Source organism: Salmo salar, chromosome ssa02, assembly GCF_905237065.1.
Source record: "Salmo salar chromosome ssa02, Ssal_v3.1, whole genome shotgun sequence".
NCBI classification, from domain to species: domain Eukaryota; kingdom Metazoa; phylum Chordata; class Actinopteri; order Salmoniformes; family Salmonidae; genus Salmo; species Salmo salar.
In genome coordinates, this window is record NC_059443.1 from 45,396,890 (window position 1) to 45,423,195 (window position 26,306).

Here is a 26,306-nt window from a genome sequence, read left to right on the forward strand (position 1 = left end):
TTATCTGGTCGGGGTGAAGTCCTCAAGGTACCTTAACCTCCTCTAACCAAGCACATGCTGGTTTGGATTACTTATGGTACATGCAGCTATGGCAATCTCCGTTTGATACCATTTATATGATGAAATCGGTACTGTAGGTACTGCAGGTAGACCCATATCCTGTCATCCAAATATTAACAATGTCACGTAATTATAGTCATAAAGATGTCACATACGGACATTGAGCACCTAAGATGATCACATTTCTCATGTCTTCCCATTTAGAAAATCACAAATGAACAGAGAGAGACGGACAGGCAGTAAAGCAAAATGGCAATCGGGTAGCTAGCACGGCACCCACCTTTTCCCCATCTCTGATAGTCTTGTAACACTGATTAAGGTACTCGTGAGAAGTGTGTGTTAATTCACGGTTAAGCAGCTTGCTGTCTCCCGGAGCATGAAAAAAAAGGGATAAATTGTGTAAATGGTGTGAGTTATGGTTTAGGGGAGGGGGGAGGGGCGGGGAAGGAAAACGGGCACAGTGGGTGCTTTCTTTCATCTCGTCAGCCTTGGGTCCTCTCACTTGTTTTGTTCATTAATGCCTAATGTGACGGAACACCACTTGTCTCTCCCTTCACAAATGACACTGATGACAACGGAATAGGAAATGATGGGATGCTGGAAGAATTGTTCATTTTTTTTATTGCTTGTAATGTTTGTACTAGGTCCTAGCATGTAAACTCAGCAAAAAAAAAGAGACTTCCCTTTTTCAGGACCCTGTCTTTCAAAGATAATTTGTAAAAATCCTAATAACTTCACAGATCTTCATTGTAAAGGGTTTTAACACGGTTTCCCGTGCTTGTTCAATGAAGTGGGCGGCAGGTAGCCTAGTGGTTAGAGCGTTGGACTAGCAACCGAAAGGTTGCAAGATCGAAACCCTGAGCTGACAAGGTAAAAAAATCTCTCCTTCTGCCCCTGAACAAGGCAGTTAACCCACTGTTCCTAGGCCGTCATTGAAAATAAGAATTTTGTTCTTAACTGACTTGCCTAGTTAAATAAAGGTTTAAAAAAACATAAGCAATTAATGAACATGCACCTGTGGAACGGTCATTAAGACACTAACAGCTTAGGCAGGCAATTTAAGTCACAGTTATGAAAACTTAAGAGGCCTTTCTACTGACTCTGAAAAAGGCAGAAGGAAAGATGCCCAGGGTCCCTGCTCATCTGGGAGAATGTGCCTTAGGCATGCTGCAAGGAGGCATGAGGACTGCAGATGTGGCCAGGGCAATAAATTGCAATGTCCGTGCTGTGAGATGCCTAAGACAGCGCTACAGGGAGACAGGATGGACAGCTGATCGTCCTTGCAGTGTCAGACCACGTGTAACAACACCTGCACAGGATCGATACGTCTGAACATCACACCTGCGGGACAGGTACAGGATGGCAACAGCAACTGCCGAGTTACACCAGGAATGCACAATCCCTCCATCAGTGCTCAGACTGTCCGCAATAGGCTGAGAGAGGCTGGACTGAGGGCTTGTAGGCCTGCTGTAAGGCAGGTCCTCACCAGACATCACCGGCAACAACGTCGCCTTTGGGCACAAACCCACCGTTGCTGGGCCAGACAGGACTGGCAAAAAGTGCTCTTCGCTGACAAGTCGCGGTTTTGTGCACCACCCTATGGGACTCCCAATCACGGCCGGATGTGGATTCCTGGATTCGAACCAGGGACTACAGTGACGCCTCTCGTACTGAGATGCAGTGCCTTAGACCGCTGCGCCACTTGGGAGGCCTTACTGAAGAGCTCAGTGACTGTCAACGTGGCACCGTGATAGGATGCCACCTTTCCAACAAGTCAGTTTGTCAAATTTCTGCGCTGGTAAACTGTAAGTGCTGTTATTGTGATGTGGAAACTTCTAGGAGAAACAACAGCTCAGCCGTGAAGTGGTAGGCCACACAAGCTGACAGAACGGGATCGCCGAGTGCAGAAGAGCATATTGCGTAAAAATTGTCTCTCCTCGGTTGCAACACTCACTCCCGAGTTCCTAACTGCCTCTGAAAGCAACGTCAGTACAAGAACTGTTCATTGGGAGCTTCATGAAATGGGTTTCCATGGCCGAGCAGCCGCACACATGCTTAAGATCACCATGCGCAATGTGAAGCGTCGCCTGGAGTGGTGTAAAGCTTGCCACCATTGGATGCCAGGAGAACGCTACCTGCCCGAATGCATAGTGCCAACTGTAAAGTTTGGTGGAAGGGATAATGGTCTGTGGCTGATTTTCATGGTTCGGGCGAGGCCCCTTAGTTCCATTAAAGGGAAATCTAAATGCTACAGCATAAAATAACATTATAGACAATTCTGTGCATACAACTTTGAGGCAACAGTTTGGGGAAGGCTCTTTCCTGTTTCAGCATGACAATGCCCCCGTGCACAAAGCGAGGTCCATACAGAAATGGTTTGTCGAGATCGGTGTGGAAGAACTTGACTGGCTTGCACAGAGCCCTGACCTCAACTCCATCGAACACTTTTGAATTGGAATGCCGACTTCAAGCCAGGCCTAAGCCCCCAACATCACTTTCCAATCTCACTAATGCTCTTTTGGCTGAATGGAATCTAGTCCCTGCCCAGCCATGTTCCAACATCTGGTGAAAAGCCTTCCCAGAAGTGTGGAGGCTGCTATATCAGCAAAGGGGGGACCAACTCCATATTGATTCCCATGATTTTGGAATGAGATGCTCTACGAGCAGGTATCCACATACTTTTGGTTATGTAGTGTATCTTCTGTGTGTTTTGTCTCAGCCAGCCACACCCCATGGTTTGTGTTAGATTAGTGCACAGAGCTGTCAGTCTCCTGAGTACTCCCCAACTATAATCCCTCAGTGCTTGTCCCTGCTGGCCTGCTCTGCACTGATGACTGCCTCCCTCTTGCCGAGTTGGGACGGTCATGGAGGAGTAACAGCTGGCCCAGAGAGCCATCTCTCCCTAAACAGCGGAAACTTCTCCAGCTGTCATCTGCTCCTCTCTCCCATATGACCCGGCTCTTTTTACAGCTGCCGCCCTGGCCAGCCGCACGTTAACCCACTTCCGCCGCAGGAGACCATGCTCGCAGTTTGCTCTGGTGTGTGTGTGTCTGTGTTCTGCTGGGACCGGGACTGGCCCCCACTAAGAAGCCACCCCAGCACATACAGTGAGGGGAAAAAAGTATTTGATCCCCTGCTGATTTTGTACGTTTGCCCACTGACAAAGAAATGATCAGTCTATAATTTTAATGGTAGGATTATTTGAACAGTGAGAGACAGAATAACAACAAAAAAATGTAGAAAAACGCATGTCAAAAATGTTATAAAATGATTTGCAATTTAATGAGGGAAATAACTATTTGACCCCTCTGCAAAACATGACTTAGTACTTGGTGGCAAAACCCTTGTTGGCAATCACAGAGGTCAGACGTTTCTTGTAGTTGGCCACCAGGTTTGCACACATCTCAGGAGGGATTTTGTCCCACTCCTCTTTGCAGATCTTCTCCAAGTCATTAAGGTTTCTAGGCTGACGTTTGGCAACTCGAACCTTCAGCTCCCTCCACAGATTTTCTATGGGATTAAGGTCTGGAGACTGGCTAGGCCACTCCAGGACCTTAATGTGCTTCTTCTTGAGCCACTCCTTTGTTGCTTTGGTCGTGTGTTTTGGGTCATTGTCATGCTGGAATACCCATCCACGACCCATTTTCAATGCCCTAACTGAGGGAAGGAGGTTCTCACCCAAGATTTAACGGTACATGGCCCCGCCCCGTCCATCGTCCCTTTGATGCGGTGAAGTTGTCCTGTCCCCTTAGCAGAAAAACACCCCCAAAGCATAATGTTTCCACCTCCATGTTTGACGGTGGGGAGGGTGTTCTTGGGGTCATAGGCAGCATTCCTCCTCCTCCAAACACGGCGAGTTGAGTTGATGCCAAAGAGCTCCATTTTGGTCTTATCTGACCACAACACTTTCACCCAGTTGTCCTCTGCCAATGAACATCTGAATGATTCAAACTTCAGACGGGCATGTATATGTGCGTTCTTGAGCAGGGGGACCTTGCGGGTGCTGCAGGGTTTCAGTCCTTCACGGCGTAGTGTGTTACCAATTGTTGTCTTGGTGACTATGGTCCCAGCCGCTTTGAGATCATTGACAAGATCCTCCCGTGTAATTCTGGGCTGATTCCTCACCGTTCTCATGATCATTGCAACTCCACGAGGTGAGATCTTGCATGGAGCCCCAGGCCGAGGGAGACTGACAGTTCTTTTGTGTTTCTTCCATTTGTGAATAATCGCACAAACTGTTGTCACCTTCTCACCAAGCTGCTTGGCGATGGTCTTGTAGCCCATTCCAGCCTTGTGTAGGTCTACAATCTTGTCCCTGACATCCTTGGAGAGCTCTTTGGTCTTGGCCATGGTGGAGAGTTTGGAAATCTGTTTGATTGATTGCTTCTGTGGACAGGTGTCTTTTATACAGGTAACAAGCTGAGATTAGGAGCACTCCCTTTAAGAGTGTGCTCCTAATCTCAGCTCGTTACCTGTATAAAAGACACCTGGGAGCCAGAAATCTTTCTGATTGAGAGGGGGTCAAATACTTATTTCCCTCATTAAAATGCAAATCAATTTATAACATTTTTGTCATGCGTTTTTCTGGATTTTTTTGTTATTCTGTCTCTCACTGTTCAAATAAACCTACCATTAAAATTATAGACTGATCATTTCTTTGTCAGTGGGCAAACGTACAAAATCAGCAGGGGATCAAATACTTTTTTCCCTCACTGTAATGGGTTGAATGCAACCCCTGGCTCCCTGAAAATACTATTAGGCTCTGGTCTCACAGGAGATTGAGATACACTTTAGGTGTTGTTTTTTCTCTGGTGACCTCAGAGAACTTGGCTCGTACGTGACTCGTATATAGCTCATGCAGTTTTAAAGTTTCAAAATGCATTTGCTGCACCAAGCTATGTCGATACAGACAAACTCTTGCAAGGTGACAACATGCAAAAAAAGTAACACATTTTCACTGCACTTACTAAATGAACAGTATGCTCATCTTAGCAAAAACATTTGTCAGTGCATATACAGTGCATTCAGACCCCTTGACTTTTTCCACATTTTGTTACGTTACAGCCTTATTCTAAAATTATAATAAATAAAATCTCTCGTTAAAAAAACAAAGCCATGAGGTAGAAGGAATTGTCCGTAGAGCTCCGAGACAGGATTGTATCAAGGCACAGATCTGGGGAAGGGTACCAAAGAATATCTGCAGCATTGAAGGTCCCCGAGAACACAGTGGCCTCTATCATTCTTAAATGGAAGAAGTTTGGAACCACAAAGACTCTTCCTTGAGCTGGCCTCCCCCCAAACTGAGCAATCGGGGGAGAAGGGCCTTGATCAGGGAGGTGACCAAGAAGTCGATGGTCACTCTGACAGAGCTCCAGAGTTCCTCTGTAGAGATGGGAAAACCTTCCAGAAGGACAACCATCTCTGCAGCACTTCACTAATCAGGCCTTTATGGTGGAGTGGCCAGACGGATGTCACCCCTCAGTAAAAGGCACATGACAGCCTTTTACAGTATTCTACCTTAATACCTTGTCCCTGTAAGATGTGTTAATATTTCTGGGGGTGGATTATCCCTAATGTCATCTGAGCACGACGTATGTTTGTTGTTGAACGCCAAAAGCTGAACGTTAGACTTTGGTTTATTGTTTTTGTCGAGCTGACAGTGTTTCTATATACTTTTTATTTTTGATCCTGTGGCTCTGTTGGGCTTAGTTGCTGTGAGCGCTGCTGCCTGTCCCGGGATCCCTCCAGATTCCGCAGAGGGGGAGATACTTGGAAGCCCAGCTAGCCTAGCTGGCTCGGCGGCCTCAAATGGAGGCCGGTATTGAACGTTGCCAGTGCTGCAGGAGCTGTGTTTACTTTGCTTTGTTCCGGGACAATGTGGACTGTGCTGACTTTCAATGTTGCAACTGTTTGCTTGCGGAGTACTTCAGGGTGGCGAAGTGGCTTCTCTTAGCAAGCAAGTAGCAAACCTACACAAGCTACTGGGGAATCCACGTCCGCCTACTTTTTCCTTGTCTTCCACTTCAGTAGCCGGACACCGCTCTGGTTTGATGGAAGTGTCACCGCAGACATGTTGGCTCTCCAGTGTCGACTGGCCGGTGCTCAGCAGGGTTCCATCCCCAAAGGGGTCTCCCTCTTCCCTGGAGAACGGAGCTGTGCTCGACAAAACTCGCCGTGGAAGTTGAAGACAACGTCCTGAGGCATACGGGGGTCTCGTTGGAATGTTGAGCCCGGACCTGACACAGACTGGAAACAGCTTTGCCGCCCTGGATCCAGAGGTTCCAGCGCCTTTCTTCCTTGGGGGCTTCCCATACAAGATCGGATCCGGGGGTACCTGCGTCTTCGTCCTGTGCTCTGTCTCCCTCTCCTGTGGCTTCTACCTCGGGTTCAGATCCTCGGAGCTCCCACCCTCATCAGACCGTGAGGCTGCCTGAGAGACCGGCCCATTTAACATCGCCAGCTGTCATCATAGGCAGCTTTATGGTGAGAAACATCTCGGTTCTCAAGGCAAAAACCCTGTGCTACCCAGGAGTACGAGTACAGGTCATCACAAGGCTGCTTCCGACTGTTCTATGACAGATGCCGGTCCATGAAGCCAATAACTTGCTTGTAACAGATGACATTCATACTCTGACTGTCTCTGTGTTGTCTCTCTTGTTGTGATGTGTATTTATTTTAATCCCAGGCCCCCGTCCCCGCAGGAGGCCTTTTGGTAGGCCGTCATTGTAAATAAGAATTTGTTCTTAACTGGCTTGCCTAGTTAAATAAAGGTTAAATAAATAATAAATTAAAAAATACATCTTTGAGATGATACATTGGTAGCAATACATGGTTATAATATTTATAATATTTACCGAAAAGACAGAAATGCCAACGGTCTTTTGCGGTCTATATAAATAACCACATTCCTGTAAAGCTTAGAGAAGATCTAATGTTCGATACTGTTGAAGTAATATGGCTACAGGTTCATTTGCCTCACCTAAAGCCCATTCTAGTGGGAAGCTGCTATAGACCACCAAGTGCTAACAGTCAGTATCTGGATAATATGTGTGAAATGCTTGATAATGTATGTGATATCAACCGAGAAGTATTCATTCGCAGAGTACGACCCTGCCTCACACAGGAAGCGGCGCAGGTCCTAATCCAGGCACTTGTCATCTCCCGTCTGGATTACTGCAACTCGCTGTTGGCTGGGCTCCCTGCCTGTGCCATTAAACCCCTACAACTCATCCAGAACGCCGCAGCCCGTCTGGTGTTCAACCTTCCCAAGTTCTCTCACGTCACCCCGCTCCTCCGCTCTCTCCACTGGCTTCCAGTTGAAGCTCGCATCCGCTACAAGACCATGGTGATTGCCTACGGAGCTGTGAAGGGAACTGCACCTCCATACCTTCAGGCTCTGATCAGGCCCTACACCCAAACAAGGGCACTGCGTTCATCCACCACTGGCCTGCTGGCCCCCCTACCTCTGAGGAAGCACAGTTCCCGCTCAGCCCAGTCAAAACTGTTCGCTGCTCTGGCACCCCAATGGTGGAACAAGCTCCCTCACGACGCCAGGACAGCGGAGTCAATCACCACCTTCCGGAGACACCTGAAACCCCACCTCTTTAAGGAATACCTAGGATAGGATAAAGTAATCCTTCTAACCCCCCCCCTTAAAAGATTTAGATGCACTATTGTAAAGTGGTTGTTCCACTGGATATCATAAGGTGAATGCACCATTTTGTAAGTCGCTCTGGATAAGAGCGTCTGCTAAATGACTTAAATGTAATGTAAATGTAAGTATATTTTCTGGGTGATTTAAAAATATACTGGCTCTCATCAAGCTGCCCACTCAAGAAAAAGCTTCAAACTGTAACCAGTGCCTGCAACCTGGATCAGGTTGTCAGTCAACCTGCCAGGGTAGTTACAAACAGCACATGTATTGATCACATCTTTACTAACGCTGCAGAAAGGAGCTTTAAAGCAGTATCCAAATCCATAGGATGTAGTGATTACAATATAATAGCCATATCTAGGAATACCAAAGTTCCAAAGGCTGGGCCTAATATAGTGTATGAGGTCATACAATAACTTTTGTAGTGACTCATATGTTGATGATGTAAAGAATATTTGCTGGTCTGAGGTGTGTAATGAGGAACAACCAGACGCTACACTTGACACATTTATGAAATTGCTGATTCCAGCTACTAATAAGCATGCACCCATTAAGAAAATGACTGTTTAAAACTGTTAAAACCCCTTGGATTGATGAGGAATTGAAAAATTGTATGGTTGAGCGGGATGAAGCAAAAGGTATGGCAATTAAGTCTGGCAGCCCAACTGATTTGGCCTATTAAGAAATCATGTGATTAAGCAAAATAAAATGAAACTATACTATGAAACAAAGATGAATGATAGTAAAAAGCTTTGGAGCACCTTAAATTAAATTTTGGGGAAAAAAGCCAACTCGGCTCCATCATTCATTGAATCAGATGGCTCATTCATCACAAAGCCCACTGATATTGCCAACTACTTTTCATTACTTTTTCATTGGCAAGATAAACTTAGGGATGACATGCCAGCAACAAACGCTGACACTACACATCCAAGTATATCTGACCAAATTATGAAAACAAGAGTTTAACTTTTGAATTCAGTAAAGTCAGTGTGCAGGAGGTGAAAAAAGTATTGTCTATCAACAATAACAAGCCACTCGGGTCTGACAATCTGGAATGAAAATTACTGAGGATAATAGTGGATGATATTGCCACTTCTATTTGCCACATCTTCAATTTAAGCCTACTAGAAGGTGTGTGCCCTCAAGGCCTGGAGGGAAGCTACAGTCATTCCGCTATCCAAGAATAGTAAAGCCCCCTTTACTGGCTCAAATAGCCGACCTATCAGTATGTTACCAACCCTTTAGTAAACTTTCAGCATGCATGTAGGGAAGGACACACAACAAGCATGGCACTTATGCAAATGACTGATGATTGGCTGAGTGAAAATGTATAAAATTATTGTGGGGGCTGTCTTTTTAGACTTCAGTGCAGCTTTTGACATTATCGATCATAGTCTGCTTCTGGAAAAACATATGTGTTATGGCTTTACACCCCCTGCTATTTTGTGGATTAAGTTACTTGTCTAACAGAACACAGAGGGTGTTTTTTAATGGAAGCCTCTCAAACATTATCCAGGTAGAAGCAGGAATTGCCCAGAGTAGCTCTTTAGGCCCATTGAAAAAAGCAATCTTTACCAATGACATGCCACTGGCTTTGAGTAAGGCCAGTGTGTCTATGTATGCGGATGACTCAACACTATACATGTCAGCTGCTACAGCAACTGAAAAATGACTGAAACACTTAACAAAGCTCTGCAGTTAGTTTCTGAATGGGTAGCAAGAAATAAGTTAGTCCTAAATATTTCCAAAACTAAAAGCATTGTATTTGGGACAAATCATTCAATAAACCCTAAACCTCAACTACATCTCGTAATGAATAATGTGAAAGTTGAGCAAGTTGAGGTGACTAAACTGCTGGGAGTTACCCTTGATTGTAAACTGTCATGGTCAAAACATATTGATACAACAGTAACTAGGATGGGGAGAAGTCTGTCCATAATAAAGCATTGCTCTGCCTTCTTAACAACACTATCAACAAGGCAGGTCCTACAGGCCCTGGTTTTGTCGCATCTGGACAACTGTTCAGTCGTATGGTCAGGTGCCACAAAGAGGGACTTGGGAAAATTGCAGTTGGCTCAGAACAGGGCAGCACGGCTGGCCCTTAAAAGTACACGGAGAGCTAACATTAATGACATGTATGTCAATCTCTCATGGCTCAAGGTGGAAGACAGATTTACTTCCTCATTACTTGTTTTTGTAAGAGGTGTTGACAAGCTGAAGGTACCGAGCTGTCTGTTTAAAATACTAGCACACAGCTCAGACACCCATGCATACCCCACAAGACATGCCACCAAAGGTCTCTTCACAGTCCCCAAGTCCAGAACAGACTATGGTAGGTGTACAGTACTACATAGTACTACATAGAGCCATGACTGCATGGAACTCTATTCAACATCAAGTAACTGATGCAAGCAGTAGAATCATATTTAAAAAGCAGGTAAGAATACAACTTAAGTAACAGCAGGGACTGTGAAGTAACACAAGCACAGACACATGCATACAAACGCATGATAACATACGCACTATACACTATACACACACGTATACATGGATTTTGCATTGTAGATATGGCCTTGGCAGAAGCTAATGGGGATCCATAATACATACAAATATAGCACACTTGGGGTTTGCCAAAAGGCACCTAAAGGTGAAAGGATTTTCTGGTCTGATGAAACCAAGATTGAACTCGTTTGCTTGAATGCTAAATGTCACATCTGGAGGAAACCTGGCACCATCCCTACGGTGAAGCATGGTGGTGGCAGCATCATGCTGTCGGGATGTTTTTCAGCGGCAGGGACTGGGAGACTAGTCAGGATCGAGGGAAAGACGAACGTAGCAAAGTACATAGATGCTTGATGAAAACCTGCTCCAGAGCTCTCAGGACATCCGACTGGGACGAATGTTCACTTTCCAATAGGACGACGACACTAAACACACAGCCAAGACAACGCAGGAGTGGCTTCGGGCCAAGTCTCTGAATGTCCTTGAGCGGCCCAGCCAGTGCCAGGACTTTAACCCGATTTGAACATCTCTGGAGAGACCTGAAAATAGCCTGACATAGCTTGAGAATATCTGCAGATGAGAATGGGAAAAACTCACCAAATACATGTGCCCCAAGCTTGTAGCGTCATACTCTAGAGGACTCGAGGCTGTAATCGCTGCCAAAGGTGCTTCGACAATGTACTGAGTAAAGGGTCTGAATACTTATGTAAATGTGATATTTGCTCAATTTCTTTTTAAAAGCCTTTTTACTTTGTCATTATGGGGTTTGTGTGTAGATTGAAAAAGTCAAGGAGTCTGAATACTTTCCGAATGCACTGTACATTTCACCTGCTTAATAGTTGCATTTGAAAATGTCAAGTACTCATTAGTAATCGAATACAAACCTTGAGTTAGGCATGAGTACTCGATTCTAGTCTAGAGTTTAAGATGACAAAAACCTTGCATATTGGAGTTGAACAACTCTTCCTTTTTTGTGCCTTGCAGGAACAACATCGAAAATGATCAAGCTTAGAGAGGAGCCCAGCGACTATGCAGACCAGTCCAGAGGGAAGAGTCCGGTCAACAACAGCACACTGGTCCCGGTCAAAGGCATCAACAACCTAGGAAACACCTGCTTCTTTAACGCAGTTATGCAGGTGCGGTCATTATGAGATTGGTTTGTATACTGTAAACTTGTCACTGGTGAGGCTGCTTATGAAATGCAACCATAGGGATAAGGTCATGTCGAAGAGTCTTTACCACTGGTGTAATGAAAGTCATTGCATACCTTACAGAACTATCCAGATCAACTAGCCCATGTCAGCTAACATTTTCTTGCTAGGTTTGTTAGCCTTGGATTTTTTTCTAATGTTTGAGTCACTCAAATATCACATGAATAAACATTAGACATGGCAAAATGTATAGAATTGCAAGAAAATTTGCTTTAGAACTGCAAAATGTTCTCTGCACCCCATAACAAAATGTGTAGAATTGCTGGAAATAAGCTTTAACCCTGCAACATTTTCTCTCCCCCAACAAGAGGGGTGTGAACAGTCTGTGTCATAAACAGGGCTTGTGCCCATAGAAATAGATGTGGCGTGGGAACCCCTGGTCTAGGGAATGGTGTACTGTAAACATGGCGGCTGGTCAAACTACCAACTGCCATGTCAAGTGCTGCTCCTCCCTACAGTAAAATACCATAACATACCAGGCAACACATATAAACAGGTTCTGCCATAATGCCATCGGTCATTTTTTTTTAATGTCTTTACAATACAGCTGTATAGGCAAGGACAAGTTATGCATATATAGTACAAGGGTATTTTAAATGCATATGTGTGACTCATCTATCCACAGGAGAATAGGACTGGTATGGAACACATTCTCTATGTTGCAGTGCGTATTGGCTGTCTGGTCTTGGGGATTTTAAACTTACATTCCCTTCCCGTTTTCTGCCATTTTGTTAATCACCTTCTGGAGCTAACTTGTGATTGAAACCAGACTGAACATTCTTTCTTTACACGTTTTTTTTCTGTCTCTTTCTATTCTCATTGTCTCCTTCAAAATTGCAATTTTGCTGGTGAAACAACATAATTGTCAGAGAGAAAGCTCACACTGCTGAAGTCATTGTGTCTTTTCCATAGCAACTGTCTTCATTGCCAGGATGTGACAAAACAACTGTCGCTTGAAAGGGAAGAAAGAGATGCTGCAGTAATATGATGGGACAATGGTGGCTCTGGGCAATCCTTTCTGTGTTTTGTCACAGCTCATCGTTTCTTTGGAAAGGGCTTTTTTAGCATAATGGTCTTTAGGCTTACACCTGCCAGTTTCTCAGAATTAAGAGATTTTTTTGTAGACTTTCCTTTTTTTCTATTTTTTTTTTGCATTTGTAATATTTTTCCGTTTTTATCATTTTTTGTGAAGGGATGATGAAAAGGAAGAAGTGCAGGAAGATGTTCATTCAGGATTCTTCTAACTGATAAGAAATGATTCTGTCCTGTCCATACAGGGGAAAACGATGATGACTAAATTAATGGTAAATTGTTAGTAATAGCTGATTTTTGTCCATCAGAATCTGTCCCAGACTCACATGCTGAACGACCTGATACAGGATGTGAAGGAGAAGGGACACAAGCTGAAGATCTGCCCCCCTGCCGAGTCAAACGTGGTACGTTCCACACTCATCCGGTTTGTATGGTCCAGTCCACCACTATAGTCTTATACTGTACATGGCATAGGAAGCCACTTATTACTGTCTATATGGGTGGTTCTTTTTATTATTAGCGTACAGGCTATTGTAAATAACCATTAAGTCATGTTGTAGCCCACCCCCCACGTCTCCAGTCATCTGTAAAATGCAGTCAAACCCCTTCAGCCTTTCCATGGTAGTGCAACAATGTATGAAATACATGCCTTGTATAACACTCATATGTTTTCTCCCTCGCTCTCTCCTTTCCTGGGGTTGTCCTTCAGGGGGCGTTGACGGTGACTCTGCCCAGCCCAGAGCCCCTGACCTCGGCCATGTTCCTCTTCCTACACAGCATGAAGGAGTCTGGGAAGGGCCCTGTCAACCCCAAGATACTTTTCAACCAGCTCTGCCAGAAGTAAGAGTCTACATTGTTCTGCATTTGTCTTTATTTTATATTTTGACCATCTCGCAGCATTGGTGTTGATGGTGCCGGAACCCAGTATAGGCTATTGTATAGCCATGGGTGTGGACTTAACCTGCTTCCTGTGCTGGTCCATGCTAAAATATATTTTATTAAAAGAACATATGAGGGCTGCCCTGTAGGGTGCCAGAGGAGGCACTACAGACCTGTAATAGGTCGGCTAAAGCTTTCATAATTATATTCTTTCATTGTGTACTAATGACAAACTTGATCACCGAGAGATATCAATAGTTTTCGTTGCCATCAATTCTTCCTTATTTGAGTGATGGAATCACGGCTGCGCAGAAACGTTGCACTGTGGTTGCAGCGGCAGTGGTGCATCAATGTTGGACACAGCCTCATATGCAGACAAGCTGCCCTGCTCCCAAGGATCGAGGTCAGCGTACCCCAACTGGTCTGGCACTTCTCCATTGCCGTGGCAACAGTCAACCACAGAATACAGGCAGGGGCCACAGCTTTTACCTGCCCTGTTGTCAAAGCTGCCATGGCGACCACTTCAGAGAAGAGGTTGTCTCAACCTGCTGGACCCTACCAGCACCTGGTCCATCCAGTCTTTCAGTCCACCCTGCTTCCCAACGTTGCTCAACACTAAACCCATTAACACCAACCCACTCCACACGGAAACGAACAATAGACCTCACTGCACAAAATGGCTCTGATGCACTCTGCTTCCAGCTGCAATCAAAACAGCATGGCATGTCCTTGTTCTCTTTAACACACCGCACCACCTGTGTTGGTGTTTGAACCTGAGCATGGTAAACCGGCTGAGTGGCTGGCCCGGGCAGCCCTCCCAGTTTCATGGTGAACCCTTATGAACACGGTCCCCTTTGAACATGCTGAACGGTTGGTTAGGTCTCTCTTTAAACGTGTGGTGAATGGTTGGTTGGCTCTTGTTGTTGGAACATGCTGAACGGCTGGTTTGGCCCAGGCTGGCTGTGGTGTGTGGAGCCTGTTGGGTTAGGTAGGACCGGGCTCTGTACAGTTGGCTGTGTCTGGGTGGGATGGGGAACGTTCGGGTGGCTGGAGCGAGGAGACTGTCGGCCGGCTGGGTGCCTCTGGTGTGTCCAAGTACCCGGCCTTTCATCTGCCCAGGTGTGTGTGAGTGTGAGAGCAATGCCACCCCTCACCTGGTACCACCTCACCCTGCAGCACACATGCACTCAGCCGGGCATATACATAGGCACAACACGCATGCACATGCACCAATACACATTCACCCAGTAGACCTCATTTCATGCCCTTCCTCACGCTCACATGCACATGACACCGACGCATGCCTTTTATTCAAACCCTTCTTCCATGCACACATTGACTCGACACATACAAATGCACATGCAACACACTTCATTCCATGTTTCTACGCACACCTATGACTTGCCATCGCTCTCCCGTCCTTCACAAACAAACTCTACGTCTCTCTCCTCATTCTGTAACTGCATGTCAGTGGGGCAGGGTCAAGAGTCGCTCCTCTATACAGGGACATTCTCCTGATGCTGTTCATGATATTTCTCCTGCAGCGTGTTGACCTTCGGGATGACTAAAGCCATGTACACACTAGGCTGTGTGCATGTCCAATCCTCGTCTTTATTACCCGAGGTCTCCTAGCTCAGTGGCGTGTTGACGGCCCTGACCTGGGAATGTGCACCCTAGTGCTTAACACACTGTTTTGTTAAACTGGCTACTTGGGTAGGACCCCACGGTGTGTGTTTTTCCTTTGGTATTTAAGGCAGATTGAGCCTAGTGTGTTGTGTTGTGTTCACCCTTGACCAGCTGAGTCACTCCATGCCTGGCCTGCCCTTCTGGCTGCCCCGCTATACCCAAAGCCAAGCCTGTGCCAGCTGGACGGGTTAGGCTCGGACCAGCGCCAGGCCCAGTGGTTTGGAGGGTCAACACCACACACTGTTTCTGGTGCCAGTGAGAGACTCAGCTTGTACCCAGACCCGCCACTGGGTCTATGCTGCTGTGGTGGGGGATCTGTGTATGGTGCATGAGAGGAAAAAGCGCTACAATTTATTCTGATGCAAATTGTCATATGACTTTGGGCTGTCATTTAAAGCTTCATCGAGAGAATCTTGCGTATACTTACGCAGGAACACTTTTACCCTCCATTTTCCTTACACTAGCATTCAGTTATAAAATTATACATACACAATACGAACACACACACGTGCACAAATGCACTCTGCAAACACGCACATACACACTAGCTGGCCTTCTTTCATGACTTGTAGGCTATTTCTACCAACCTGTGTGTAAGTCCAACGCATTAGGAAAATAGCAGGGTACAACAATGGGCCACATCTCTAGCAGGCAGCCACACAAAGGCACATGGCCACACAGGTCTGTACATGCATGGACGATCTCCTGCCGCTGAAGCATTGAAGAACAGGCATTCTCGCAAGGAAGGTCACATTCAGCTGGTCTCACAATGCCTGATAAATAATGTCCACAGAGCTGCAGCTGCCTATACAAGGCATTCATTCGATTTCTGATGTTACATATCACACTTTTGTCTGTCCTTGTGAGGAGTAGTCTATGTGAATGAAAGAAAAGATTCAATGCACTCGTACATGTAGGGAGGTGGATAAAAAGCCGCATTCAATAATGTGAGTATGGCAGAAGAGCGTGACGTCGCTAAGAAATAGACCTACACTTATTAAAAGGAATGTCTTTTTTAGAAATGATTGCTTGTGGCGCAGTGGACACTGAATGTGATTACATATGAGCCACGTTATATATGTCAGATAAGTGTTGATTTTTATGTTTAAGATGTGTTTTTTTTTTACATGCATAATAGATGAGTGTTTTTTACATGCTTGTGCTGGATAGATAAGTGGCTTTTATTATGTGAACATGTGTGCCAACGTGAAAGCGACTCAATGTACACTACCGTTCAAAAGTTTGGGGTCACTTAGAAATGTCCTTGTTTTTGAAAGAAAAGCATATTTTTTTACATTTTTTTAAAATAACATTAAATTGATCAGAAATACAGTGTAGACATTGTTAATGTTGTAAATGACTATTGTAGCTGGAAACGGCAGATTTTTTTATGGAATATCTACATAGGCGTACAGAGGCCCATTATCAGCAACCATCACTCCTGTGTTCCAGTGGCACGTTGTGTTAGCTAATCCAAGTTTATAATTTTAAAAGGCTAATTGATCATTTGAAAACCTTTTTGCAATAATGTTAGCACAGCTGAAAACTGTTGTCCTGATTAACGAAGCAATAAAACTGGCCTTCTTTAGACTGGTTGAGTATCTGGAGCATCAGCATTTGTGGATTCGATTACAGGCTCAAAATGGCCAGAAACAAAGACCTTTCTTCTGAAACTTGTCAGCCTATTCTTGTTCTGAGTAATGAAGGCTATTCCATGTGAGAAATTGCCAAGAAACTGAAGATCTTGTAAAACGCTGTGTACTACTCCCTTCACAGAACAGTGCAAACTGGCTCTAACCAGAATGGAAAGAGGAGTGGGATGCCTCTGGTGGCATTGTCATGCTGAAGGGTCATGTCAGGATGAGCCTGCAGGAAGGGTACCACATGAGGGAGGAGGATGTCTTTCCTTTAACGCAGAGCGTTGAGATTGCCTGCAATGATAACAAGCTCAGTCCGATGATGCTGTGACACACCGCCCCAGACCATGACGGACCCTCCACCTCCAAATTGATCCCGCTCCGGTGTAACGTTCATTCCTTCGACGATAAAGGCGAATCCGACCATCACCCCTGGTGAGACAAAACCGCGACTCGTCAGTGAAGAGCACTTTTTGCCATTCCTGTCTGGTCCAGTGACGGTGGGTTTGTGCCCATAGGCAACGTTGTTGCCTGTGATGTCTGGTGAGGACCTGCCTTATGCAGAAAGTCTGAGCACTGATGGAGGGGTTGTGCGTTCCTGGTGTAACTCGGGCATTTTTTGCCATGATCATATGTACCAATCCTGTGCAGGTGTTGTTACACGTGGTCTGCCACAACGAGGACGATCAGCTGTCCATTCTGTCTCCCTGTAGCGCTGTCTTAGGCGTCTCACAGTACGGACGTTGCAATTTTCTGCCCTGGCCACATCTGCAGTCCTCATGCCTCCTTGCAGCATGCCTAAGGCACTTTCACGCAGATGATCAGGGACCCTGGGCATCTTTCTTTTGGTGTTTTTCAGAGTCAGTAGAAACGCCTCTTTAGTGTCCAAAGTTTTAAATTAACTGTGACCTTAATTGTCTACCGTCTGTAAACTGTTAGTATCTTAACGACCGTTCCACAGGTGCATGTTCATTAATTGTTTATGGTTCATTTAACAAGCATGTGAAACAGTGTTTAAACCCTTTACAATGAAGATCTGTGAAGTTATTTGGATTTTTAGAATTATCTTTGAAAGACAGGGTCCTGAAAAAGGGACGTTTCTTTTTTTTGCTGAGTTTGTTGTATTGAAGGTGTTTGAATGTGTGTGTGGCAGTGTGTAGGCGCCCCTCTGCCTGTCGAGGTGGTGCAACGTGCCGGGATTGCCTTGCGTCTGGTACTAACTCATCCGCTGTTAATTGTATTAGCACCGCAGCTGTCTGCATTGGTCAGGGCCAGATTGGGAGCAGCGCTACAGGGCCCTTCTGCCTCTCTTCCACTGGGATGAGCTTCTAGACTGCCCCGTTCCCAATGATCCCATTGGAGCTGCTCGTCTGCCTCTCACCCGCTGCTGCTCCGTGCTCCTTTCCCGGAAAAAATACCCCAAGATTGCTGCGTGCCTCTGTCTGTCTTTTAATCCCGATTATCACTGTGTGCCGACCAGATACTGCACCAGTCCGACCCGTTTTGTGTTTGAGCTGTTAGATAAGCAGAGTTGGGGATGAGTGCGTTTGGCATGCATACAAGATGCGATTTGCTTGATAGAAAGCCAAATTCCCCATTGTAATTCCCATTTGAGTTCAATTTCTTTCTTACACTTCCTTTACACAGGATACTAAAGAGGTGGCACGCTAACAGCTCAAGTATTAAGACAAGTTGGTCATATGATAAGAAAACATGCTTTAAAACCCAACACTCATTTTGTACACATTTGAAGGAATATATTCCATTATATGTTTTGGCATCTTTAAAAGGAATGAAATGAGGGACATATGTGATTCCCCCCTCTGCCCCTCTTGCGTGTGGCAGAGAGAGGGAAAAGGGACAGAGGTAGAGAAGGGGGGCTGAGTTGGTCCTCTAGACCTCCTACTCATGACCTGTGTTGGTGGCAGGTGGCCATTCATCTCTCCCTTAGCTCCAGTCACCGATTCTGGGGCTAGACGTCCACATCCATCAGCACATGGTAGAGATGATCCAGACTTTAGGCCCATCCACTCTGCTGCCAGTTAGAGAAGGAATACCTCTGTTCTGATTGGGTTTGGGAGCACGCCAGGAAGAATGGTTCACCAGTTCAAAGGGGTAAATCGTTTGGTTTCATTTGCATTGCAGGCCAATCTGGATGGGTCATTGCCCTGTATGTAGAGAGGATATGACATCGGATCAGGATGCCAAACCTGGGACAATGAAGCCCCTACAATGCCTTTTAGGAGGACACATTTCTCTGTGGAGAGCTGCTCAGGGGCGTTATAAAATAGGACATACAAACATGTAGGCTAACGCCCTTCGAACAAGTACCAGTATTCCAGTGATCAAGACAGTGATCATTGTTATACAGTGCCTTGCAAAAGTATTAATGGGAATGAATACTTTTGCAAGGCACTGTATAACAAGGATTTCACTTTGCCTTTTTCCTATTTTGTTGCCTTACAACCTGTAATTTAAATGTATTTTTAGTTGGATTTCATGTAATGGACATACACAAAATAGTCCAAATTGGTGAAGTGAAATGAAAAAAATATCTTGTTTAAAAAATAAAAGAAAAAGTGTTGCATGCATATGTATTCACCCCTTTGCTAGGAAGCCCCTAAATAAGATATGGTGCAACCAATTACCTTCATTAGTCACATAATTCGTTAAATAAAGTCCACCTGTGTGCAACCTAAGTGTCACATGATCTGTCACATGATCTCAGTATATATACACCTGTTCTGAAAGGCCCCAGAGTCTGCAACACCACCAAGCAAGCGGCACCATGAAGACCAAGGAGCTCTCCAAACAGGTCAGGGACAAAGTTGTGGAGAAGTACAGATCGGTTGTTGGGTTATAAAACATATTTGAAACATTGAACATCCCACGGAGCACCATTTAAATCCATTATTAAAAAATGGAAAGAATATGGCACCACAACAGACCTGCCAAGAGAGGGCCGCCCACCAAAACTCACAGACCAGGCAAGGAGGGCATTAATCAGAGAGGCAACAAAGAGACCAACGATAACCCTGAAGGAGCTGCAAAGCTCCACAGCGGAGATTGGAGTATCTGTCCATAGGACCAATTTAAGCCGTACACTCCACAGAGCTTTACGGAAGAGTGGACAGAAAAAAGCCAATGCTTAAAGAAAAAAATGAGCAAACACGTTTGGTGGTCGCCAAAAGGCATGTGGAATACTCCCCAAACATATGGAGGAAGGTACTCTGGTCAGATGAGACTAAAATTGAGCTTTTTGGCCTTCAAGGAAAACGCTATGTCTGGCGCAAACCCAACACCTCTCATCACCCCGAGAACACCATCCATGTTTTTCATCGGCAGGGACTGGGAAACTGGTCAGAATTGAAGGTGATGGATGGCGCTAAATACAAGGAAATTCTTGAGGAAACCTGTTTCAGTCTTCCAGAGATTTGAGACTGGGACGGAGGTTCACCTTCCAGCAGGACAATGACCCTAAGCATACTGCTAAAGAAACACTCAAGTGGTTTAAGGGGAAATATTTAAATGTCTTGGAATGGCCTAGTGAAAGCCCAGACCTCAATCCAATTGAGAATCTGTGGTATGACTTAAACATTGCTGTACACCAGCGGAACCCATCCAACTTGAAGGAGCTGGGGCAGTTTTGCCTTGAAGAATGGGCAAAAATGCCAGTGGCTAGATGTGCCAAGCTTATAGAGACAAACCCCAAGAGACTTGCAGCTGTAATTGCTGCAAAAGGTGTCTCTACAAAGTATTGACTTTGGGGGGGGTGAATAGTTATGCACGCTCAAGTTTTGTTTGTTTCACAATAAAAAACATTTCGCATCTTCATGGTGGTAGACATGTTGTATAAATCAAATGATACAAACCTCTCCCAAAATTACATTTAATTTCCAGGTTGTAAGGCAAAGAAATTGAAAAAAATGCCAAGGGGGGGTGAATACTTTCACAAGCCACTGTAGATGGTCAGATGCTAGACTGGTATCAGAGGCAATGAATGTACTTTCCGCCCTCTATCACCCTGTGTACTCTGATAGCGTTGGGTCAGGAGTGGTCAGTGGTTCTCTCGGGTCAGCTGCATGTTGTCCTGCCAGCCTGTCATGCCAACCAGTTCTATGGCTGTGTGGCTGGCGCTGCCCAACAGGTTGTGGTGGTGGCTCTGGCCCTGGATGCCCATCTGGCCCTAGCATCTGTCCCTACATCTGTCCTGTTGTGGCCAGGGACAGGCTCAAGGAGAGCCCCCTCTACGAGTGCTGGGGCGTGAACATGCAGGATGTCCACTGTCACATCGCTATACGTTTTCACCCTCAACTACATGTACTGTTGGGGAATGATGATGATGAGAGATGTGTACTCTCGACAGTAAAGTGCTTTCTATTGAAGAAATTCTGAATTGGCTTGCACAGTAGGCTGTTGGTAAGCCCAAAAGCCATTTTCACCTGCAATATCAAATTTTATTTGCAAATACTTGCACAGGTCTTACAATTAGCCACGAAAATACATTTTCATGTAAACCATCAAATAATGAATGTACAGTGGGGAGAACAAGTATTTGATACACTGCCGATTTTGCAGGTTTTCCTACTTATAAAGCATTTAGAGGTCTGTAATTTTTATCATAGGTACACTTCAACTGTGAGAGACAGAATCTGAAATCCAGAAAATCACATTGTATGATTTTTAAGTAATTAATTTGCATTTTATTGCATGACATAAGTATTTGATACATCAGAAAAGCAGAACTTAATATTTGGTACAGAAACCTTTGTTTGCAATTACAGAGATCATACGTTTCCTGTAGTTCTTGACCAGGTTTGCCCACACTGCAGCAGGGATTTTGGCCCACTCCTCCATACAGACCTTTTCCAGATCCTTCAGGGTTCGGGGCTGTCGCTGGGCAATACGGACTTTCAGCTCCCTCCAAAGATTTTCTATTGGGTTCAGGTCTGGAGACTGGCTAGGCCACTCCAGGACCTTGAGATGCTTCTTACGGAGCCACTCCTTAGTTGCCCTGGCTGTGTGTTTCGGGTCGTTGTCATGCTGGAAGACCCAGCCACGACCCATCTTCAATGCTCTTACTGAGGGAAGGAGGTTGTTGGCCAAGATCTCGCGATACATGGCCCCATCCATCCTCCCCTCAATACGGTGCAGTCGTCCTGTCCCCTTTGCAGAAAAGCATCCCCAAAGAATGATGTTTCCACCTCCATGCTTCACGGTTGGGATGGTGTTCTTGGGGTTGTACTCATCCTTCTTCTTCCTCCAAACACGGCGAATGGAGTTTAGACCAAAAAGCTCTATTTTTGTCTCATCAGACCACATGACCTTCTCCCATTCCTCCTCTGGATCATCCAGATGGTCATTGGCAAACTTCAGACGGGCCTGGACATGCGCTGGCTTGAGCAGGGGGACCTTGCGTGCGCTGCAGGATTTTAATCCATGACGGCGTAGTGTGTTACTAATGGTTTTCTTTGAGACTGTGGTCCCAGCTCTCTTCAGGTCATTGACCAGGTCCTGCCGTGTAGTTCTGGGCTGATCCCTCACCTTCCTCATGATCATTGATGCCACACGAGGTGAGATCTTGCATGGAGCCCCAGACCGAGGGTGATTGACCGTCATCTTGAACTTCTTCCATTTTCTAATAATTGCGCCAACAGTTGTTGCCTTCTCACCAAACTGCTTGCCTATTGTCCTGTAGCCCATCCCAGCCTTGTGCAGGTCTATAATTTTATCCCTGATGTCCTTACACAGCTCTCTGGTCTTGGCCATTGTGGAGAGGTTGGAGTCTGTTTGATTGAGTGTGTGGACAGGTGTCTTTTTATACAGGTAACGAGTTCAAACAGGTGCAGTTAATACAGGTAATGAGTGGAGAACAGGAGGGCTTCTTAAAGAAAAACTAACAGGTCTGTGAGAGCAGGAATTCTTACTGGTTGGTAGGTGATCAAATACTTATGTCATGCAATAAAATGCAAATTAATTACTTAAAAATCATACAATGTGATTTTCTGGATTTTTGTAAAAATTACAGACCTCTACATGCTTTGTGAGTAGGAAAACCTGCAAAATCGGCAGTGTATCAAATACTTGTTCTCCCCACTGTATGTCATTGTTATATTCTTTACTTGGAATCTTGCTTAACACACGAAGGCAGAAGGTCATTGTCTGGGTATGCATGTATATGTGTGTGTGTGACCCTAACTGGTTTAATGAAAGCTATGGGAATGAAACAATGGCTGCCTTTAAACACCAGATAGCTGCAGAGAGGAGAGGAAATTGAATGGATGAACCAACGAAAAGTCCTTGAGGAAAAAAAATGGCCATTCTCCACTCTCAATGTCTCTGTATGCACTATTGATACAGCCAATTGCTTTATGCATGTGGTTGATTGCTTTGTGCATGCTTGTGTGGGTGGGTGGGTGTTGGTGTACCAATTGATTTGTGTTTGCCTGTCCTAGATTCTCTCATTTTATAAACTATTATCCATTATCAACAACATACATGTGACTGGTCTAGCTTAGCGATAGAGCTGCCCGCTTCAGACCACATGTACTGGCCCTGGAGACAGGTTTCGGTCTGCCGTCCACCTCCAACTTTCATCCCTCTCAACTGTCTCCCCCTCTCAAGATCTGTCAATCTCTGTAAAAAAAAATCTATATATATAAAAAAAGCAATAAAATACAGAATTCTGTTTACATAAGTGTGTATGCATTTGACATGGTTTCTGTGTGAGTGTATGTGTTCTGACTAAGCTGTGTTCTCTGTCTCACCAGGGCTCCACGCTTTAAGGGCTACCAGCAGCAGGACAGCCAGGAGCTGCTCCATTACCTACTGGACTCCATAAGAGTAGAGGAGACTAAGGTGAGACTATAGACCCACATTACAAAGACCACATCCTTCTTCCACTCAGCCTAGTACCATGGCTCCCTCTCTGTGCCAGTGGCCGTGTTTGAGATCCACACTGACTGAGCAGACTGACCGATCTACAAATCGTAATGAGTAGTTATTTAGGATGCCTTTTTTTTCTTCTTTGTTGTAGATCAGTCAAGTGACTGAGCAGAATGTATGCTCTCAAACACACCCTGTGTCTCGTGAAGTATGAGCATGGTGACATAAAGCCCTTACTCTATGTGAACGGTGTCTATGATACCAGCAGCCAAGCTACATGTAGGGTGGTGTCCAAGCTAGTAGGAGTACGCAAAAGAACAGGCAATGTTTTGATTGCAATTGAGAAGCACACTTCAATCGCCAACGGAGAGCAGGCTGAAAGCCATGGAAGACATTCACCTGTGTGCTTGTGGATGACAGTGTGCAGGGTCTGGTCTTTGCCTTTGCTCCTCGGCCAGCCATTGTCTTTTAACCTTATGGTACCATATTTTCTGGCAAGTGCAGACTGTCTCCCCCCCTCGTTCAGCAATTAGGGGGAGCCCACCATCACTGTGGGCCCGGCCCAGGGCTGAGTCAGTTGGCCCCTCGGCCCCACCAGCGGCTCAGCCAGCCCCAAAAAGAGAGGAGAGTAGCGGGTGTGGAGTGGTCAGCCCGGGGCCTGGGACAGGGGGACAAGGGTACAGGCTGGGACTCCCCCCTGGTTCTTTTTAAACTTGTGAACACTGACAGTTGTGCCACTTACTGGACTTGCAAGTGGCACGACGGGCGTCATTGTGTGATCTGGGAAACGCGCAGCTGTGGGTCGCCCCATTGTGCTGGAGGGTCACCCCCCCTCCCCCGCTCAAATCAGGGAGTCTGGGAGGGAGGGGTGAAGGGGGGAGCTGGCCCTATTCATACATTCATTATACATTATAGGTTTGTTCATTATACATTTGTTTATCCCATGTGTTGTGTTGTTTTTGTCGCACTGCTTTGCTTTGTCTTGGCCAGGTCGCAGTTGTAAATGATAACTTGTTCTCAACTGGCCTACCTGGTTAAATAAAGGTGAAATAATAAAAAATGTTTTTTTTTTAAAACATACACTCCAACGTACGCTTATGCATTTTACATCTACTGTCTGAAGAATTTACAATACATTTACCTGCAAGAAGGTGTAATGGGTTCGTACTCAAAAAGATGTTCGCGTGGAGCTTGCTTCATTCGATTTCTTCAATTATTTTCACTGCATCAGGGATAGCATACACAGACATTTCACTGCATCAGGGATAGCATACACAAACGTTTCACTGCATCGGGGACAGCGTGCACAGACGTTTCACTGCATCGGGGACAGCGTGCACAGACGTTTCACTGCATCGGGGACAGCGTGCACAGACGTTTCACTGCATCGGGGACAGCGTGCACAGACGTTTCACTGCATCGGGGACAGCGTGCACAGACGTTTCACTGCATCGGGGACAGCGTGCACAGACGTTTCGGCTTTACAGCCTTCAGTGTGTAGGTAACATTTTATTTTAATTCAAAACAGCATTTGTAAAGAACAGCCAATGTGCAGCAGTTGCTTCTGATCAGGCTTGCCACTCATCTGCCATAAATTGACCTGCACAGCATACGCAACCCAACAAATATTGTATAAACATCATCTTGACACGTACACGTTTTATTTACTCAGAAAGGAATTGTAGGTACACTCATCGTGTTTAGCTTGCGCCAACTCAAATGTCCTCAACTGCACGGAATCAGCCCAAACAAACGTGCAATAAAACACACACACACTCTCTGAGTAACTGGCCATTTCTCCCATAGCCTGTCAACACCAACATAGGAGGCCCAAGTATTTGTGTTGATTGGCCATTTAGTCTAAATATGCTAATTGCACACAGTCAATTATCACCAATTAGCTGAGACGTTAGGTAATGCTCCCTCTCAGGGCATGGCCTGTCCTTCTTGGCCCATCTTAATTTAGTTTACACCCCTCCAACCTTTCCTTTCTCACCCCCCTTCCCTTACCCTGAGCCTACACACTGTTACTTTGGGTAGGGGGGTTCAGTGGTGGGGGGGGATCCTGCTGGTGATTAATTAGTGTGGGGCTCAGCCGGGTCTGACTGACTAGGGAGAGGAGTATAGGAGGGGTGCAGGGGGGCTGCAGAGCTGGAATTAACCAGGTTTTTGACCTAAATAGCCAGTCCAGTGCGTGGGTCCGGGGACAATAGGGGCGACTAGTCGGGTCCACAGACACAGACCACGGCCAATTATCTATTGATTGGTGCTTTGCTGTGTTTGGTGCCTCTACTTCTACTAGCCGACACACTCGCTGACCATGTCACCTTCAATCACTGCCCACGGCCCCGCCACCGAGACTGTCAGAGACGGCTGGCTGACACACTCCACACATGCGCAGTGTACACACACACACACACACACGAAGTACACACACGGCCGCTGTGTACACACACAAACACACACAGGTGAAGTACACATACACACACATACAAAGTACACACACGGCCGCTGTGTACACACGCAGTACATGCACACATGGTGCACACACACATACAGAGAGCTCTGGAAGAAGTGTGTATTTGTTTACTAATGTGTATTTACTAATGTGTATTTACAAACGCACTATCATTTTTGTAGTGATTTCAATTCCTTGGCTTCCCATGGTAGCTCTTATATAAATCCCCCTTTGTTGTATAAAACCTCCATTTTGTAGTCCTTCATTTTTCTATCTACTTAAGTTGGCATTTATATGAG

The 26,306-nt window shown here is 45.5% G+C and overlaps 1 protein-coding gene across 3 annotated transcripts in view; it reads left to right on the forward strand.

Annotated features, from left to right (window-relative positions):
• LOC106583983 (ubiquitin carboxyl-terminal hydrolase 45-like) overlaps positions 1 to 26,306 on the forward strand; it is a 51,283-nt gene that overhangs the window by 14,925 nt on the left and 10,052 nt on the right. For 2 of the 3 annotated variants that reach the window (XM_014168723.2, XM_014168726.2), the window contains exons 6-9: positions 11,204 to 11,355; positions 12,771 to 12,866; positions 13,172 to 13,302; positions 23,435 to 23,522. In XM_014168723.2, coding sequence (XP_014024198.1) covers positions 11,204 to 11,355; positions 12,771 to 12,866; positions 13,172 to 13,302; positions 23,435 to 23,522 — 467 coding nt within the window. Of the gene's footprint in view, positions 1 to 11,203; positions 11,356 to 12,770; positions 12,867 to 13,171; positions 13,303 to 23,434; positions 23,523 to 23,700; positions 25,047 to 26,306 lie in introns of all 3 variants that reach the window. The other variant, XR_006761222.1, reaches the window with a different exon arrangement.